This window comes from Phascolarctos cinereus, unplaced genomic scaffold (assembly GCF_003287225.1).
Source record: "Phascolarctos cinereus isolate Bilbo 61053 unplaced genomic scaffold, phaCin_HiC Scaffold_2;HRSCAF=192, whole genome shotgun sequence".
NCBI lineage: Eukaryota > Metazoa > Chordata > Mammalia > Diprotodontia > Phascolarctidae > Phascolarctos > Phascolarctos cinereus.
Window position 1 is genome coordinate 253,730,707 of NW_027555625.1, and position 21,039 is coordinate 253,751,745.

Sequence of the window (21,039 nt, forward strand, 5' to 3'; positions counted from 1 at the left end):
AGAACAGTTTGGGCCCAGAGCCTCAGACCCATCCCAGAGTTCAGAGCCCAGGAGAGGCAGCTTGTTCGTGCTGGTCTCGGAGTCAGGGAGACCTCTAGCTTGATTGAAGGCCTACCTCTGATACGTACTGGCTGTTCGAGACGCTAAGCAAGTCACTTAACCTCTTAGTGGCCCAGAAAATTCTCTAAGACCATAAGATGCAGAAAATGTGCTGCTCTGCATGGGTGGGGGGAGCTCCCTACACCAATGAAATCACAGAGTTTGTCAGAAAAGGCTGCGTGCTAAGGGCTGGGGTACAGAGATGAAAAAACTTGCCCCAAACATCAATGGATCTTACAATCTATCATAGAGATATTTCATATATACATGTAAGTCTGATTCGAGGGCACATGCAGTAAGCTCATGAGAGGTCAGTAAGCGATGAGAAACGGCGGGTGGAGGTGGGGGTGGGGGAGCGGGGAGATGAAGAAGAGGTCACTTCTAGAGGCCGGTTTGGGAAAGGCGTCTTAAAGACCACAGACTTTGGATTGGAACTCTTCTGATTGATGCAGTCACACATCGGGACTTCAGAAAAGTGATGATGAAGTTTGCTTTCTGGACTAGAGGTGTAGAGGCATATTTTCAGAGAGGAATAATGTGTTGATGTGTTTTGCTTGCCTATACTTATTTGTTACGAGGGTTTCTAGGAGGGCAGGGGACAGTAATTGTTGGCTCCTAACAGAGATGTAGGGAAACAAGAAAGCAAAATATCACAGAAGAAAAGGAAACAAAGTTCAACAGAGGACACAAACAGAGGAATTCTGTTATTCATTTGGTAAATTTAATATACACCTTCTAAAAGCAAAATGCTCATAGAGAAACTGAGGCCCAAAATGGGGGTGTGATTTGCTAAAAGTCATACAGCTAGCCAGGGACAGCTGGGATTCAGACCTGGGGTACTGACCAGCTCCTAAGCCACATTTACCTTCTCTACCATATTTCATCCTAGCAAATCTTTCATTGATATCAGCTTGGACTCTGTCCGTTCCAGGATTTGTGAGGGGACATAGGGGTCAGGCGGTAGTCTAGGCCTGAATCTGCCACTCACTTGCTGTTTGTGATCCTATGCAAGTCACTTCTTGCCTTTGAGATTCAGGCCTCCTCTGTAAAATGAGGGGCTGGAATAAAACTCATAAAGACCTTTCCCACTGTGAATATCTAAGACATTTGTTCCCACAAGTTTTTGATGAACTTCATTTCTGAAAGGGAGCAATTTGTGATCACGAATGTGACATCTTTTTTGTTCTTTGTACATTGTGATGTTTGTGGACTCCTTCCCATCCCTCTTGTGACTCAGTGAATTTTCACTGACCTGGGATGCTCAGGCCTGGAATGATCTTTCCTTCCTCTTCTCTGCCTCTGGGTTTCCTTCAGGTCTCTTCTAAAATCCCATCTTCTGCAAGAAGCCTTTCCAGTCTCCCTAAATGCTAGTCCCTTCCATTTATTAATCATTTATCCTGTTTATAATTTCCTTATATGTAATGGTTTGCATGTTGCCTCCCCCATTAGACTGGGCTTCTCTAAGAGCAGAGGGACTGCTGCTTTTCTTGGTGCTTAGCCCAGTACCCAGCACACAGCAGGTGCTTAATAAATGCTAGTTGTTATTGATGATGTTTAAGTTCATAATTTTAAAAAGTCTTCATGGAGGTGGCATCTAAACTGCTTGGAAAAAGGGAAGGTTTTCAATAGGAATATGGAGTAATGGTAGGAGTACTAAACTTGGAATTAGGAAAACCTGGGTTCAGATCCTGCCTCTGATACTTCTGTACTAGCTGGGTAATCATGGGGAGACAGACACTAGCTGTGTAACTCTGAGTGAGTACTTTAATCCTTGGGCTCTCAGTTCTTCATCTGTAAAATGAGGGAGTGGGACTTCGGGTCCTTTAAGGCCCCTTCTGGCTCCAAATCTGTGATCTCAAGTCACCTGACCTTTCTGAGCTTCAGTTTCTTGATCTATGGGGGAGGGGGCAATAGAGGTACCTGGAGTCCCTACCTCAAAAGAGCAGTCCCAAGCAGCAAATGAAACAATGTATGCAAGGAATTTGGCCAACTTTAAAGTAGGGGCTCATGACCTTTTCAGTGGCATGGATCCCTCCCAGTCTGAAGAAGTCCATGAAGCCCTTCTCAGAATAACATTTTTAAATGCATAAACTAAGATATGTAGAAACCAATTCTATTGAAATGCAGTTATCAAAATATTTTAAAAACAAGTTCATGGACTCTGGGTTAAGAGCCCTACTCTAAAAGCCCTGGCTTTGTAAAGAGAATATTAACTAACCCCTAGAAGGGCAGGAAATGTCAAAGGGCACACAAATTTAACAGTTGAACTTTTTCAGCAGGGTAGAAGTGGGTGAGGGCAGCTAGGTTGAGCGATGGATAGAGTGCTGGGCCTAGAGTCACAGAGGACTTTTATCTTCCTGATTTTAAATCTGGCCTCAGGCACTTACTGCTTGTGTGATCCCGGGCAAGTCACTTAACCCTGTTTGCCTCAGTTTCCTCATCTGTAAAATGGGCTGGAGAGGAAATAGCAAACCACTCCAATATCTTTGCCAAGAAAACATAACTGGGCAACAAAAGAAGCGGGTGGTTCTCAGAGCAAGAGGTGGGGGGTAGGGGGACAACTCTAGCTCAGATGTTAACCAAAGCATAAGAAAAAGACATTAAGTCCAGGGCTGCTGTGGGAACAGAGGACCGATGCCTGGGAGCCTTCTCCCATCAAGAAACCCCCAATTCACCCCACTGCCTTCTTCCCTCACTCCTTTTCTGGAAGGCCAGCTTGACTTCTGCCCTTCCCCCTTCAGCCGGTGGCAACACCTCACCTCCATCCTCAACAGAGGCCGAGTAAGAATTGCACTGCTTCCTTCTGAGGTACTGTGTGGGAGGGAGCCACCCAGAACAGAACTTAACTGAGGCCTCTCTGGGGCTCAGCACTCACTTAGCACAGTGCCTGGCACTTAGTAGGTGCTTAATAAATACTGATTGATCTGTGATCACGAATGTGAAATCCACCTTTGTAGCAGCTTGATGTCCTGAAAAGAGTCTTGGCTTTGGGGATAGGAGCCCTGCATTTGTGTCCTGGCCCTGCTACTTATTAGCCATATGATTGAGCAAATCTCTTCATCTCTTTCACAGTTTCTTCAACTTAGAAATTTCCTCTATTATAAACTACAGACTTGTTGGTATTAAAAACTCTCCACAAATCCAGTTTATCTTTTCAAACTTACTATGCATTACTCTCTGTTCCCTGCACTTACTCTATGTGTAACACTTTGTTTACATGTTGCATTCTCCCAGCAGAATGTAACTCGTTCAAGGCAGGAACTAGGTTTTCATTTCCTCTCTTTTACTGAAGATAACTCTCCGCTTGGTGGATCAGATTAGGACTAACTTCATACACGCACTCGCACACAATAACCTGCCCCACAAGTCAAATCCAAAAGTATTATGGAAATGTGAGCTTTTCACATTAAACCATAATTTTGCTACAAAATCAGCTTCCTCCATTAGAAAACATTACTTCAACATTATCAGCAAACGCTTGTACCCAACCCAGGGAGCCAGCCCAGGTGTGAGGGACGGAGGGAGTGTGGGGGTGAGGGCAAAGAAAGTGAAGACGCCAATTCTGCTGTTTTCCATTCCTTCACTGTGCAATGTCCTGTGACAGCTCTCTCTAAAGGAAAGGATCCCAATTTTGAACTTGGATCAACAGGGCCTTGCTGAGATAGGCTTCTTATCTCTCTAGAGCAGAAAAAGAAGCTTCAGCCTAACCCTGGGCAGCTTTCAGAACCAGGGTGCATCACTTCCCCCAAGCTCTTCTCCCTTCTTAGGAAGCAGGAAACATGATTAAAGATTTCGCTGAGGTTTATTAGAGCAGCAGAAGAGTTTTCAGGCCACCTTTGTGACCTAGTTGAGCTTTATTTGTGGGTGGGGAATGTATACCGAGGACAATGAGGCTGTATGCCTGTTTTATGAGAATTGGAGGACAATTCACAGCTAGACACAATTACAGAACTTGGTAGCTGTTGGCTCTTTGCTTTTTACAAAATACCATTAATCACACCTAGGCTTTATTTGATACCCCCATTGTCCTAGGGAACACACTTCCAAGGATAATATTTCTCCCAATAGAGAAGCATGATCTGCTTTACCATGCAGGTTCTAGGAAAGTGCAAAATAAGACCTGTCTGAATTGCTGAGCTAGGTAGGAGATGGGAGGTGGGGCAGTAATAAACTCATTTGGGAGTAAAAGTGAATCCATCTGGTTGATGGTAGTTGTCATCTCCTGTTTAAGGGGCTTGGTGTGCAGGCGCGTGTGCACACACACACACACACACACACACACACACACACACACACACACACACACACTCTTTTGCCCATAGAAGCAATCAAACCTGTTCAGGGCATCTATTATCATTTCTCAGCCTGGCATTTGAAGCTCTTCCTGCTCCACTCCCCACCATGTGGTCCTGCCAGACTTGGCTCCTCAAAGCATCTGCAACATACCCCTGCCAATTCTTGGTGGTAATCCTTTGCTCAGGCTGTACACCTGCCCTTTTCAGCCCAGCCAAGCGCTAAGCTATTCTTGAAGTCCCACCCTACTATGCCCTTCCCTATTCCATCCTTCACCGGTTTTTCTCTCTCTCCTGAAATCCTAGGGAAATGAAACATTCTCACTGACTCCAGTTTGAACCTTCTCCCCCTGGGGGAACTGAAATGGCCCTGCCATTCTTTGGACTAGGATGAGGGAGATCCCCAAACCAAGAGCAGGATTTTCTCCTTTCCTCCAAGAATCTCCTGACACTGGTCACTTCCATTCTCTTCTGTCCCTTCCATCCATATGTTAACACCAAGGAGGTGCAGCAAGAGCCCTTATTCTAGACACAGTGGGGAAAATGAGGACAAAGCATTTGCCTTACAGGGAATTTAAATGCCCAGGGTGGTTTGGGAAATCAAAACAGACATAACAGATGGGTAATGCCTAAGAGTCCTAGGTTTGGAGTCAAGAGGACATGAATGAATTCCCAGTTCTGCTAAGTGATCTTAGACAAGCCACACCCTCTCTGGGCCTCAGTTTCATGATCTCTAAGAATTGTGCAAGAACTAAATCTTATAATCCTATGCTATTTTATAGTGACGGGAAGGAGGGAACACCACCAGTAGGGCTAATCCCAGAAGGCTGCCTGGAAGGGGTGTGCTTTGAGTGACGACTTGGAGAAGCACAGCAGGAACATGGTTTATCAGCAGGGGATAGATGACATCTGGGGATTGCTTCTTGGCCTAATCTCCTCTGCTTTTGTGGCTCCTCAGATTGGCATTCAAGGTTTTATTGGCCTTCCTCCTGACAGAGTGCACACCTCCCCCTCCCCAAAAAGCAGATCCAAGTTCACCTCCTTCAGGCAGCCTTCTAGTTTCTTTATTCCTTTTCTCCATCTCCAGGCCTTTGGGACACAACCATCAATATTAGTCCCTACTTCTTGGAACATTTCCTTTTTTTTTTTTTTTTGGAGCATTTCTTCTCAAGTGTCCAAAAGAGCACTAGATTGAGAATAAGGAGACCTAGGTTCAAGTATAAGTTATTAGTCATTTCCCCTCTCTGGGACTCAGTTTCCATATCTGTTAAGTTGGAATAATAATATTTGTAGTACTTTCTCACAGGGACCCAGTTTTCCCATCTGTTAAATTAGGATAATAATACTTGTAATGCTATTTTACAGGGATGCACTTTCCCCATTTGTTAAATTGGGATAATAATACTTGTATTATCTCACAGGATTGGTGTGAAAAAGCACTTTATGAACCTTGTAGCAGCTTAAAAAATGTATGTGTCTGGCTCATCCCACTTGACCATAGTCTTGACCCATGACATGGACCCCAGGACCTTCCCAGCCATAGAAAAGACCTGGGTTTATCCAGGCCCTCACATACACATGAAGACTCTCGTGATTGCCTGGACCCTAGTTTCACTTCCTCTGTTGAGTGCCAACATGCCAACATGCCATGGCCTTGTCCCACCTCATCTCCCAGGGACAAGCAGGATCAAAGACTCCCCAGAAAGATGAATCCTGGGATGGGTTCATCTGGTCCTCTTCTCCAGAGGCATGGATAAAGGGATTTTACCCACTTTTCAGAGCTGGTGGGTCACTGTCAAGAGAGGTCTGTGGGGTTTCTGGGCATTCCTTCAAGTCACCTCAGAGCTAGAATGGCCTGGAAGAAGGTTCTTGGACTCACTGCTCTGAGTCTCATTTGGGGGCAGGAAGGAAAAGAGATAAAACAGCTTCAGGATTGGAGAAAGATGCCCCAGGAGCATCAAAGAACACACTTCCCAGAGTTCTTAAGCCTGAGCTTGAAATTGAGATGTAGTTAGCAGCATGACTGCACAAATACACACAGATGCACATGGACTTGTTCACTTCTACATCATCTTCCTCAGCAATCTCATTCACTTCTATGGCTCCAACCACTACTATTCAGGTGACTCTAATATCAAAATTTCCACCGCTTACCTTTCTCTTTTGAGCTCTAGACTCACACCTCCAAAAGCTTCAAACTCAACATATTCAAAACCGATCTCACTTTTTTTCTCAAATATGTTCCTCATCTTAACATTACTATTACTCTCTGCGGCACCACTGCTCACCCGTTCTCCCAAGGTTTGTAACTTCTGGGTAATCTTTGACTCCCTTACCGCTTATATCCGATCAATGGCTAACTACTGTCAGTGTCATCACAACATCTCTCACATCTCTTTCCTCTTCACTACTTCCATTGCCTCCACCCTAGGATTGGCTCTCAGTAGCATCCACTTAACTATTGCAATGGCTACCTTCACTCACTGCCTCCTTGCTTATCCTTCACAACATTGCTACCATATTAATCTTCCTTATGCATTGATCTGTTAATGCTGCTCCTCAGCTCAAATTTTATTTTCAATGGCTCCCTATCATTAACCTATCAAATTCAAATGCCTTTGCTTGACATTCATGGCCATTCACAGTCTTGTGCTACTCTACCTTTCCAGCCTTATTTCATATTATTGCCCTCCTTATATGCTGTGCCTCAGAGAAATTGGATTCCTCTCCACCTTTGGTCTACTCAACGCTGAGCCATCACACCTCCATGCCTTAGCTCAGACCGTTTGTTCTCTGAGCCTGAAATGCCTTCCTTTTCTTTCTACACCTGTTGGAATTCTACTCATTCTTTATTTTTTTTATTTTATTTTATTTTTTTTAGCAAGGCAATTGGGGTTAAGTGACTTGTTCAGAGTCACACAGCTAGGAAGTAATATGTGTGTGAGGCCTGATTTGAACTTGTGTCCTCCTGACTCCATGGCGGGTGCTCTATCCACTGTGCCACCTAGCTGCCCCTACTCATTCTTTAAATATGAACTCAAATGTCATCTCCTCCTAACCTTCTCTTGTCTCTTTGATGACCTTTCCCCTTGGAGTTCACATAATGCTTAGTTTTATCATTATATTGCACTTCTGTAATACTAAGTATTTTCGTTATCTGTCTCTGTGTCTTATCCCACTCCTCACATGTGGACATGTCTCTCCAGAGAAGCACAGTACTCAGCATCTAGTAGGTGCTTAATGAATGCTTGTTGTATTATACAGTCATATGCACTCCCTAGTACCAGGAAACGAGAGAGAGGAGAGAGGAGAGAGGAGAGAGAGAGAGAGAGAGAGAGGGAGAGAGAGAGAGGAGAGAGAGGAGAGAGAGAGAGAGAGAGAGAGAGAGAGAGAGAGAGAGAGAGAGAGAGAGAGAGAGAGAGAGAGGAGAGAGAGAGAGAGAGAGAGAGAGAGAGAGAGAGAGAGAGAGAGAGAGAGAGAGAGGAGACAGAGAGAGAGAGAGAGAGAGAGAGAGAGAGAGGAGAGAGAGAGAGAGAGAGAGAGAGAGAGAGGAGAGAGAGAGAGAGAGAGAGAGAGAGAGAGAGAGAGAGAGATGGGGATGGAGGGCTGGGGTATCCCTACCCCTCATACAGCAATCTTGCACTAGGGGATAGGGGGTGGGCTATGAAGGAGTCCACTTGTAACTAGAAACAAACCAGATCAGTCTCTCTGCTATAGACTGTAGCGTGTCTACTATGCATGTAGGTTGGGCCGGGAGGTCATGAATTCAAGGTTAGGTGAAAAGAGGTGATGGAAGAGGTTACAGTTTGGAGCTGGGGCTAGGAAGCTGAAGCCAGATCAAGGCCTGGGCTCGGGGAGGTTGACCAGAGGTGGAATGGGGTGGGCAGGGGGAGGGAAGTTCTCTGATATAGGAGAAATAGAAGATAGGAACTGGAGGTAGATCCAGAGGGTAGACAGAGGGCATATGGGGTTCTCCAGCATCCAGAGTGACTTCCTCCAGGAAAATCACAAATAGCCTCATGTGAAGGGTAGAAGACAGAAGGTAGGGACAGAATTCCTGAGGAAATAGAGAGGGATGTAGCTCCAGTATAGAGGAGGTCATGTGTCAGGGTTTAATGTGGCATCTCTCTCAATAATATCATACACTGTCCCAGCCCCAGGGCACCAAACCCCCCACATAGCAGCAACATAGTTCCATCTAAGGAATGGTCCTGAAAGTCAGAACCCCATAAGGTGGCAAGAAGTTCAGGCCCTTCCTTGTTCCCATCCCAAACACTGTCTGTGTTCTCTGGCCTCCCCCCAACTTTGAAGAGACAGACACATAGGCTAAACACTTCTCTCCCCCTGTGGTCCCAGGCATCCTCCATGAAAATTCTGGGGCTCAGAAGGGGCCACCTCCAATCCTGAAATATCTCCTCTGAGGCAGCACCCAGTCCAGGACTCCAGCTTCTTGGAAACCAGAGCCATAGAACCTGCTTACTTCTTCCTCAGCAAAAGGAGCCAGAGATGGCCAGAGAAATGCAAGAAATGCAGCACTCAACAGCCACAAAGATCTCTGGGCCAACCTTGTCAAATAATAAAAATTGTTAGGCTGGCAGCTTCCTCCTTGGAGGTTACCAAAATACTTAAGTAAATAGGTGTCCCCTGCAGCCAGGAGATTCAGCCCTCTGCTGCGCAAGGGACCACATCCTCCTGGGACAAGCAGCCTCAACAAGCTTCTAATGAGGGGGCTAGGGCTTCTTGCCCCAGCCACAGCCCAGGGGAAGGCTTCTTGGTTACATGAGTTGAGCAAACCTCGGGCATATGGCCTTCTACAAATAGTGAAGTAGAGGTCAATTCTAAGGGGAGGAATAAAAGCACATACAATTAGTGCAGGGCACCTTTAGGGCCATATATGCAAGAAATCAGGCTCCTGTTGATTCCAGGGTCAAGTACAGGGGGAAAAAAATCATCCTCTAGTCACTCTTAGGGCCACATATACAAGGAATCAGACTCTGGCTGCCCTCAGGGCCAGGCACATAGAAACCAGGCTCCAGCTGCTCTTGGGACTAGGCACAGAGAACAGAGCCGCCAGCGACAGGGAAACCACGTTGCTGGTGATTAAATATGTCTATAGAAGATATATCACTATCCTGAATATACTGTCTAGCAGACTGGAACGCTTCATCTACTGGTGAGTTACCTTAACTAATTAAATAGCATTTTGCGCTTTTAAATCCCTTTAGTGATTAAAAAAGTGCACTTATTTTCTATGAAATCTACAGGAGTCAAAGCTTCTGTTTCCAAGTGTTTCAGACCCTTGTGGGTCTCCAGCTGAGGCCTGGTCTGGCCTCTGAATTTTCTTAGGGGCCAAGTTTAACTTCCCGCAAGGAAGAGAGTCCCCCACACCCTGCTCTACCTGGTGGGCCTCAGAGCCCACTGTTAGTTAGTGCAGACGCTGGGTTGGTTCTGTAAGAAAACCTGAGCTCTGGAACGTCTGGGAAGGACCTGAGGCAAATTCTGAGCAGGAGACACCAGAAACAACCTAGCCCCAGACTGGCACGGTGCAGCCCCTCAGCCGTGGCCCCTTGGGAGCAGCTCTGCCATGGGGCCTCTCCACAGCCTCCTCTGGGCTCCATGTGGCTGGGAGGGCAACTTCCTGGCCCTGAGCAGGCCATCCAGAAAACAAAGTGTCTCGATCAGTGGCTGTCGAGGGGGATGGTGGGCAGCTGAGCAGCTGGCAGTCTAGAGTCTCCTTGTCCAGCCTCACAAGATGTCATCATAGTCAAGCAGCTTGGAATGCTGGCGCGTCTTCCAGAGACGATACAGCCGGAAATCAAAGTAAGTTTCAATCATCTGCTTGCCTAAGCAGGAGAGATGGTAAAGAGGTACAGTTAGCCTGGGAATATGGAGGGGAATATGCCTGAGAAATCTCTCCTATCTCTCCTACCTGCTCAGGAACTCACAGCCTTGACAATGAAGGACATAGAGTAGTAATTAAGAATTCTGACGCTAGAGGAAAATTCAGCTGAATGGGAATCAAGAGGTCGAGTCAGCTCAAGAAGACCTCAAAACACAAGACCTCATGTGTGGGGGAACAGATACACACCCAAGGTTTCTTCCCAGTGAACCTGATGACTGTTGTGGACATCCCTGGTGAGAAGGACGTTGTAGATCTCCAGACAATCTACCCTAGCTGGGTGCAGTCATACAGGGCAAGGGTGACCTGTCCTCCAGAGAGCCCCTCCCTCACTCGTCCAATGCATAGATTATAATGGACTTCTAATCCTTCCAACTCCAAGGAGAGGCAGAAGTGGGATGGTGATGGCATTAGGGAAGGTGGGGGTGAGGGGTATCAGTGACAGGATTCTGGAGGTAGTGACCCAGGAGTTGGGACACTTGTATCCATGATGCAACATGGGGCTTGCAGAGGAAGTTGTGGGGATGGCGCGATGGAGGACTACCACAGGAAATAATCTGTCCCTTAGATGTGGGCACCCTGGAGAAAGTCTCAGTTGTTATATCCTAATTATTTACCCTAGGTCTATCCTGGGTCTCTCTGAGCTTTGGAGATGGTGAGACAGGGCAAGGAATGGAGTAGACAATGTTAGGAGAACCATGGATAGTACTGAAAAGGACCTTGAGAAGGGCCCTCTCTTCACCCTCAGGGGCCAATGGGTTCTCTTGGTCCTAGGGAAACCTGTCAGCCTGGTCCCCTATGTCCCCCACCCCCATAGCTCCCCACCTGACCTTGCCCAGGTCTAGGACCATTTGGGACCTCACCTTGTGCTGACAACTCCAGAGGAGACTCGAAAGCCACCCTATTGGGCATCATGAGCGTCTTGAGATTCTGAAACAGCTAGAAGGGAGAAAAATAAGGCCCTGAATGTGTTGCCTTGATTGCAGGGGCCAGGAACATCTGCCAGCCTATTCTTCATTCCAGACTCAGGAGACACTCTCTTACTTGGGTTTTCCTTGTGGCTCAGGGGGTTCCTAGATTGGGAAGGTCTTCAAGGTTGGGAGTAGGGGGTTTCTTGCTTTTTCCCTATCAGGATTGCTTGGTTGAAAGATACCTCTAGGGTCGGGGGTCAGGGATCAGGGTTGTAGGTGGAGGGGGAAAACCTTACCTTCTCCCCATTGGGGTTTCCGAGGATATAACAGCCCATGATGTGGATGATGTTTGGTTCAGGGTTCACCTTGCTCATCAGACGACTCAGGCGCTTCCAGAAGCTGCCATCGGGGAAAGAAAGTTTGTCTCTGGATCCAGGAGCCTGCGCTCCCAGCTCAGAGTTCTGATCTCCCTCCACCTACTAGTGGAGGGCCTTTGGGCACCAGCCACAGGGATGAGGGTAGTGTGGTTTACTAGAATCGAGAAGGGATGAAAGATGGGGTAAGGGATAGGTTGGGGAGGGGGCCTCGGTTATACTCACTGGTTTATGTGAAAGGGTTTGTGGCGGGGGGGGGATGTGAGAAAGATGGGGAGGCTGAGCCACACTCACTGAATCATATCCTCTTCCTTTTCCACTTTGGCAAATGTGGCTACTTTGTTCTTGAGTAGGTAGAGGTGACCTGGGCCGCCCTGTAGGGGGCAGGGGCAGGGATGGAGGACACTGATGACAACGATTTTTAGAGCCCAAGACATATTCCAGATCCTCCGAGGATTAGAACACCAACCTCCCATCCCAACACAACTCCCACAGATATACCTAGACACGCCTAGATACAAACACATAGCATCCCTCTCTCACACATGGGAACACAGATGGGCAGAGGCTCTAGGTGGGGTAGTTACCTGACAGAAGATCAGCATCTTCCAGATCTTTGCCCCTTTGTGGTAAATATTCAGCTTCTTCTCAATCTCCTCTGAGGAAGGAAAGAAATCTTCAGACTTGACTTTTACCCAGCACCCTTCCCAAGGCCCATGTTCTCTCCCTACTTGCCACCTTCCCACCTCCAGGGGGAAGGTCACATATAGGCTCCTTCTACCTAGGCAGTATAGGAGTAGGGACAGACTGTTGGACACTTGAGATCTCTTCTGAGAGGAGGGGCAAGTATTGGACTCTAGGGTCCTCTCTTTGTTGGGGGGCAGGGACAGGTTCTAGCCTCTAGGTCCCATCTTGGCTGGGGCAGGGGAGGGGAACATAGTCGTACCCAGAATGTCCTCGAAGGTTGCATGCTCATGGTCCTGGAGAGGAAGGAAAGAGGAAGAGTTAATCCTATCCCAATAAGCATTGTGTATCTAATTGTCTGCATTTTTTCTTATCCTTTTGCTAGACTGTGAGTTCATTAAGCACAGGGACCCTGTGTAATCCAAGCCCTGTATCTCCCCTGTACAGTGTTTTGTGCACTATATTTCAGTTCCTCACAAGATCACTAGAGGGAATCTCAGAAGTCATCTAATCATAGGATCATAGCATGGATTCTTAGCTGTAAGGAACTTACCTTAGAGACCATCTAGTCCTTGTTTTACAGATGAGGAACAGACCAAGAGAGTTTAAATGAGTGGCCTGCCCAAGGTCACACAGACAGGAAAGAGCAGTCAGACCTCAAACCTAGGTCCTCTGACTCTAAATCCTGCACCTTCTTCATTTCAAGGATCTGTGATTTCACCAGTGTACGTGGTACTGGCTGGCAGAAGGTACCACCCTTGTGTACCTTAGTTGATGCTGTAATTTAACCACGCTGATAATGAAACTCTGAATTTATTTCCTCAAATGGCCAGCCCAGAGTTCATTACAGGACTAGTGTGGGAAGTCTTTTGGGCTCAGTAAAGCCTGCCAGGGCTTGACTTCCATTGGTAGAGCCTCCATGACAGAGGGAGGTACAGAGGACATTAGTGGCGAGTTCTTCACGTAATAGGTGCTTATCTTCAACTTCTCACCCTCTCTCACCCTCTGGATTCAAGCAGTTGCCAACTCTTGTCATTTCTACCTTCCCGGCATCTCTCACATCTGCCCCACCCCCTTCTCCATTCACACAGCTACCACTTTAGTTCAGGCCCTCATCATTCTTGGCTTAGATTATTACAATAGAAGAATTGGAAGTTGAGGGGATGCCCATCAATTGGGGAGTGGCTGAACAAGCTGTAGTATATGAATTAATGGAATACTATTGTGCTATAAGAAATGATGAGCAGGTATATTTCAGAAGAAACTGCAAAGACATATAAACTGATGCAGAACAAAGTGAACAGAACCAGAACATCATACAGAGTAACAGCAATACTATACGATGATCAACCGTGAATGACTTAGCTCTTAGCAATACATTGACCCAAGACAATTCCAAAGGACTCATGATGAAAAAAGCTATCCACATCCCGAGAAAGAACTGATTGCATTTGAATGCAGATTGAAGCATACTATTTTCATTTGATTTTTTTTCTTTTGATCTGTTTCTTCTTCTTTCACAACATGACTAGTATGGAAATACATTTTACATGATTGTATATATATATATATATGTATGTATATGCACACACATATACATACATACATACATACATACATACATACCTATATCATATTGCTTACCATCTTAGGGAGGGAGGAAGGAAGGGAGGAAATTTGGAACTAAATTTTTTTTTAAATGAATGTTAAAAATTGGCTTTACATGTAATTTGAAAAAACAAAATAATACTAGATTATTGCAGTAGCTTCATTATTGGTCTATCCATGGCCCATAGCCCACAGGTCGAGAACCACTGCTGTGATTAGCCCCTCTCATTTTACAGATGAATGAAATATAGCCAGGTAAATAGAAGATTCAAAATTTGAGTGAGTCCTTTCAGAGCTCTTTCTTCTCCATTCTAGCAGCCTACCTCATCTTCAGGATTTATATAAAGTCTACTATGTGGCAGGCACTGTGCTTCACAAGTTTCTCTCCATTCCAATCCATTCTACACATAGCTGCTGAAGTATCTTTCCTTAAGCATAGATATGACCGTATCATTCCCCTACTCAGTAAACTTTAGTGGCTCCCTACTGCTTCTTGGATCAAATATAAACTTCTCAGTTTAGCTTTTCACAACCTGGCCCCAAATTATCTTTCCAGACTCATTGGACATTGCTCTCCCTCCTGCACACTGTGATCCTGCCAAACTGGCCTCTCTGTTCTTTATTCACAGGATTTCATGCCTGGAATGCACTGTCTCTTCACCTTTACTTCACAGGATCCCTTTTCTTCCTTCAAAACTCAGCTCAAGTATCGCCTTCTACAGGAAACCTTTCCAGATTTTCCAGTTGCTAGAGCTCTCCTTCCCAAACTGCTTTATATTCAACTACATTATGTTTATTCTATTTATATTTATTCTGCATGTGCTTTACATATATGTATATATGCGTGTGTGTATGTATGTGTGTATATGTACTTTGTGTCTCCTCCCTTAGAAGGTAGTTCCTTGAGAGTAGGGATTACTTTATTCTTTGCATCTCCAAAGCCTGGAACAGTACCTGACATGGAGTAACTACGTAATTAACAAATGTTTGATTGGTTAATCAATGTTTGTTAAGTTTGTTGAGGAAGCGAGGTGGTACAGTAGATAGAGTGTCAGGCTTGGAGTCAAGAAGACTTGAGTGCAAATTTGGCCTTAGACACTTACTAGCTGTGTGACCTTGGGCAAGCCACCTCTGTCTGCCTCCATTTTCTCAACTATAAAATGGGGATAATAAGGATGAAATTAAATTAAATAACATTAGTAAAATTGTAAATCACAGTGCCTGCCACATAGTAGATGAGGTAGGCTGCTAGAATGGAGAAGAAAGAGCTCTGAATTTGGGCCCAAGGACTCAAGTTCAAATTTTGATTCTTCTATTTACCTGGCTTTATTTCATTCATCTGTAAAATGAGAGGGGCTAATCACAGCAGTGGTTCTCGACCTGTGGGCTATGGGCCATGGATAGATTTCAGAGGGTCCATAAACTTGAATGGGAAAAAAAATTACATCTTTATTTCCCCCTAACCTTTAACTGAAATTTAGCATTTTGTTTGATTACAAAGTTAAAGGAAACCCCAACGTTAATAATAATGATAATAGCTAACATTTATATAGTACTATGTGTTATACACTGTACCATACGCTATATTACAGTGTTCTAAACACTGTGCAATTATTATCTCATTTGATCCTTACAACAACCCTGAGAGGCAGAAGCTATTATTGTCCTCATTTTATAGATGGGGAAACTGAGGTAGATAGAACTTAAGTGACTTGCCCGGGGTCACACAGCTAGTAAGTGTCTGAGGCTGGATTTGAACTCAGGTCTTCTTGATTCCAGACCCAACACTCTATCCACTGCACTGCCTAACAACATGATTCTGTGAAGGGATCTACAGGCTTCACTAGCCCTCCAGAGGGGTCCATTAATCAATAAAAGTATAAAACCATTAGACTAAGGGAGGTTTGATCCTGATTTAAACCCTGTGAAATCCTGGCCAGCCTCTTTTGAGCTGAGGTGCTGTGGAGTCAGCAACAACTCTGAAGCAGGGTGTATAAAAATTATCATCCTCATTTTAGAGATGAGGAAACCAAGGGAAAAATTTGCCTTCTGTGAACTTGGGGGAGAACTGAGCCAAGTTGAATTACTCATCCTCGTTATCTCATCACTGCTGATGCACTCACTGGCTTGTGTTTTCCATATCTGTCCCTGGCTGGCAGAGAGGGATGCTGGGGAGTCAGATGGCTGGAGAACCCCAAACCTACTGTGCAGTCGGGAGCAATCCAAGTCTTCCGAGTGGCTGAGATGCTGATCAGGGTGGAAGATGAAAGATAGGGAAAATGTCATTTTCTGGGCAAAGGTCATGAGAGAGTTGGGTATAGGCCCAAGTACTTAGGAAAAAGGGGTTTTTCATTTACTCCCATGTTGAATTCCCACAAATCCACAGAATCTCAGAATCTGAAGGGACCTCAGAGTCCCTTCCCTAATCTAAAACATACATCCTTGCTAAGTAGCCCTCCAGCTGCCAAGGGAAGACTTCCAGTGAAGGGAAACCAAAAACCTATAATGAGCTAATTTTCTTTACATCTAAATGACAACTGCCTTTCAAGGACTCCCACTTATAGCTCTATCCTCTGGGACCAAGCAGACACCAATTTGAATCCCTCCTTCTTAATGACAGCCAATCAGATAGTGAAGACAGCTGTTGTATCACCCACCTCTTTCCCCCAATCTTTTCTTCTGTACACTGAGCATCTCAATTCTTTTAACTTTGGAGTTCTTAACGTTTTTATGTCATAGACACCCCCCCCCAGTCTGGTGAAGCCTGTGAACCCCTTTTCAGAACACTTCTCAGAACAAACCTGTGAACTCCTTCTCAGAACAATTCTCAGAACAAGGCTTCCCACACTGACTCTGCAATGAACCACAGGGCTGTCCCACTGGGGAAATAAATTCAGAGAGTTTCATTATCACAGTGGTTCAATTACAGCAACTTTAAGAGACCATCAACTAAGGTGCAAAAGGGTGGAGGAATGTCTTTAAATATGAAAAAAAATATGTAGGATTACAAGAGCAACTAATTATATTAAAATATAATTGTCAAATTATTTTTTAAAAGTTCACAGACCCCCTGGTAATCTATCGATAGCACCTAGATTAAGAACCCCTGCTTTTTAACCGACTCTCGCATGGCATGGACTCCAGTCCCTTCACCACATTAATTTTCCACCTCAGATATGCTACAACCCTTCACAAAAGGCAGTGCTGGAATGTACTCTTATCATCCAGATATGATCTGCTCAGTATATAGTGCTAAAAACCTATGGGTTCATCCCCTTCACTCTGGACATGTGGTTGTCTTAATGTGGCCTGAGATAGCATCAGCCTTTTTTTGGGGGCGGGGGTATATCTACTATTGATTCATGTTGAGCTTTCAGTCCACTAAAATTGAGATCTTTTTTTCATGTGAACTGTTGTCTAGCTGGACTTCCACTATCCTATATTTGTGCAATTTAGGTTTTAAACCCAAGTATGAGACTTGATATGTATCCTTATGAATTTCATCTTATTAGATTTAGTTCATTGCTCTAGCCTGTCAGAATCTCATTGGATCCTGGTGTTATCATCCAATGCATTAGCCATCCATTTTGGCGCTGAGAAGCAGGCCATCTATGCCATCACCCAAGGTATTGACAAAAAATGTTGAACATCAGGAGGCAAAGGACAGATCTCTAACTGTCCCTATATTTGTTGACACCAATGCATTAATGACTATGCTTGGGGTCTTGTCATTTAACCAGTTCCAAATTCAACTAATTATATTTCACCATTTTATCCATGAGCATAAGAGACTTTGCCAAAAGTCTTACTGGAAATCTAGTACAGGAAATCTATAGATACAGCATTTTCCTGATCTAATCTAATAACCCTGTTAAAAAAGAAATGAAATGGAGTCAGTTTGGCCAGGCCTGTCCTGATGAAGATACACCGGCGCAGCAATCACTCACTGCCTTCCTAAATGCTCCAAACTGTCCCTTTGATAATACGTTCCGGAATATTGCTGGGGATTGACAGCAAGTTTATTATTCCATAGGCTGTAGAGGACACCCTCTTCCTTTTCTTTTGAAAACTGACATTTGCTTATTTCCAGTCCCATGGAAGCTTTCCTGTTTGCCATGACGTTCCATGAAATCACATCTGTCAGTTCTTTCAGTACCATCAGGTAACGTAATTTGAATGTGTTGAAGGCTGCTAGTTGCTCTCTGACCATGTCACTTATCTTGCTCTTCAATTTTGTGTTAATTATTTTGGTTCTATCCTTTTTTAGTTCTCATGTTGTTGGCAGATAAATCAGAAGCAAAAAAAAATCTGTTACCCATTATCATCCAGTTCGTGCATTAGACCTGTCTCTTCATTGATATTCTTCTTGTGCCCATATGAGTGAAAAGGCAATTTCGTTGTTTTTACTGTGCATTATTAGACACTTCAGGGAGCTTCATTCTGGGCTTTAGAACTTCAGATATTATTTTTATAAGATTCTGTCACTTTTTTTTATTCTTTGCTACATGTCCTAGCTTCCATCTCTCATTGTCGTTGTTGTTCAGTCATTTTTGGTTGTGTCCAACTCTTTGTGACCCCATTTGGGGTTCTCTTGGCAGAGGTACTTGAGTGGTTTGCCATTTACTTTGAGGAGACTGAAGCAAACAGGGTTAAGTGACTCGCCTAGCACCACACAGCTAGTCAGAATCTGAGGCCAGATGTGAACTTATGAAGACTCCAGGCCCAATGCTCTATCTACTGCACTACCTAGCTGTCCTTCAATCTTTGGTATGCGCCTTTTAAAAATCTAAGTTGGTGAATAAATTCCAAGTGTATCTACATTAGAGTTCATCTTGACCTCTCTTCTCTTTCTCCTCTCTCTATCTATTGGTAATCTCATTAGCTCCCAAGGATTTAATTTTCATCTCTAGATAGACAATTTCTCAATCTAGCCATTCAACACTAAAAGGCTCTTTCCTGAACTTTAGTCCCATGTAACCAACTGTGAGCATCTCCACCTGCACATCCCATTGTATTTCAGACTCAAACAAGAGGCAACATGGTACATTAGGAAGAGCAATGGATTTGGAGTCAGAGTACCTGAGTTCAAATCCCAGCTCTGCCACTGGGGCCTTGGGCAAGTTATTCCATCCCTTGGAGCTTCAGTTTCTGTCTGTTAAAATGAGGGGGATTGGACTGGATGACCTCTAATGATGTAATTGAGCTGCACGGTGAGGATGAAACTGTACCATATGACCATTATATGAGACTTGTAGCATGATTCACTACATCAATGAGTTTATAAGCCTAGGATTAGAGATTGAGAGCTGGAAGAGCCCTCAGGGGTTGTCCAGTCTGACTCCTTCATTTTACAAATAACATGTACAAAATCAAATCCCTTCCCCAAAACCATTTTTCCTTGTTTCTGTTGATGGCACACCCTTCTTCGAGGTACCCAGGTTCACAAGCCTGGTATGATCCTTGACTTCTCTCTCTTCTTCATCCCCATATCCAATCCAGTCAGATGCTAGGTTTTATTGACCTTACCTCTACAACCTTTTTTTTCCATCCTTCTCTTATACCCGCACAGCCTCCACATTAGTTCAGGCCTTTGTAACCTCTAACTTGGACTATTGGTCTCCCTCCCTCCAGTTTCTTCCTTTCCAACTTATCTTGCACACACATTCACAGCTGCCAAATTGATCTTCCTAAAACAATAATCTAATCATGTTGTGCACCTCCCCATCCCACCCCCACCCCCCAATCTTTGGTGACTCCCTATTGTCTATGGAACAAAACAGAAATCTTTACCTTGGCATTTAAGCCTCTTTACAATATGGCTTCCATTTACCTTCTTAATTTTACATCATATTCCTTCCTTCCATGGATTCTCTGTTTCTAGTCAAACTGGTTTTCTAGCTGTTTCTCCTACATGGTATACCATCTTTTAGCCATTGTATCTTTGCACACATGATCTCCTATGGCTGGGATGTGCTCCTCCCTCCTCATTTCCGCCTCATAGCATCTCTAGTTTCTTTTGAAGCACAGGTCAGAATTGGGCTCAGATCAGTAGTTTCCCTTTACCTTTTGAAAAACTAAATGATCATTATGACAAATTAAATTTATCAGCTTTTCTGCCTCTGAATGAGAGGAAGCTTTGACAGATGTCCAGGTAGTTGGAGTTCCCATTGTTACTTTACCATGCCAGATTTGTGATCTGTTTCCTGAATTCATCTACTTCCTTCTTCTTTCCAGGTGGTCTGTAGTATACTGCCATAACGGTATTGTTTCTGTTTCTTCCTCTATTCATCCTTCTCTGAGTGCTTTCCACCATGCTTCTCCCTCCCCGCTCACCCTCCACATACTTTACATGAGCTATGGGTTAGTGGATTCCATTCATGTATCTCTTCCCATCAGGTCTCATTATTAACTATGAAGATGAATTTGTCTCATTTTGTGTATGGAGATCTGAAGCTATGAGTTTTGTTGCTAGTTTTCTTCTTGGGTATTGTTTCCTGTGAATTGTTAGTCCTTTTTACTAGTATTTTTCTCTCTCTCCTACACCTGCTATTCTTTATGGTAGCTGGCTTGGTAGATGTGAGAAGTTTTTTCCTTCTCCCTCCATTTCTAATTCTGTGCTTAGCAAAAGTGCCTGGCACAGAGTAGGCATTTAACAAATATTTATTGGCCACAGTCTAAAATCCAAATCTCACTCTCAGATACCATCTTAGCTAGTTGTTCGCTTTCCAAATCCATCTTTTTCTTCTGAAGTCCCTATACTTTTGCCCTTAGCGTTTTTAATTTTTTGCCAAGGACTTCAAAGTTCCCATCAATCCTTTCTAGGTTACAATGTGATGAGGCAGAGTGCTTGATTTGAGGACTTGGATTTGAATTACAGTTCTCCCATTTATGATTTGTGAGACCTTGGACAAATCATTTAATTTATCTGGGCCTTAATTTCCTCACCTTGCAAAATGAAGGGATTTAACTATATGACCTGTGAGGTCGCCTTCTAGCTTTGCACCTATGATCTGGAGGCCAATGTGGCCATTTTAAAAAAAAATATAAAAGCTCTCTCAAAAAAGATCACTTATTCCAATATAAATATGAATCACTGGATGGGGGGGGCGGGGGCGGGTTTAGTCTCCCTGGTTAGGATTCTTCAGGTTTGACAAATTTGGGTGGTCTCTCTG

At 44.4% G+C, this 21,039-nt stretch overlaps 1 protein-coding gene across 5 annotated transcripts in view; it reads right to left on the reverse strand.

The window, feature by feature from the left end:
• Nucleotides 1-8,478: 8,478 nt before the first annotated feature.
• The window catches only part of NSMF (NMDA receptor synaptonuclear signaling and neuronal migration factor), a 32,633-nt gene continuing 20,072 nt past the window's right edge, over nucleotides 8,479-21,039 (reverse strand). For all 5 annotated transcript variants that reach the window (XM_020981708.2, XM_078149938.1, XM_078149937.1 and 2 more), the window contains 6 exons: nucleotides 12,522-12,555; nucleotides 12,163-12,233; nucleotides 11,870-11,949; nucleotides 11,498-11,600; nucleotides 11,154-11,229; nucleotides 8,479-10,234 (listed from right to left, as the gene is read on the reverse strand). In XM_020981708.2, the coding sequence (XP_020837367.1) occupies nucleotides 10,137-10,234; nucleotides 11,154-11,229; nucleotides 11,498-11,600; nucleotides 11,870-11,949; nucleotides 12,163-12,233; nucleotides 12,522-12,555 (462 nt within the window). In that variant the 3' untranslated portion in view covers nucleotides 8,479-10,136. The remainder of the gene's footprint in view (nucleotides 10,235-11,153; nucleotides 11,230-11,497; nucleotides 11,601-11,869; nucleotides 11,950-12,162; nucleotides 12,234-12,521; nucleotides 12,556-21,039) is intronic.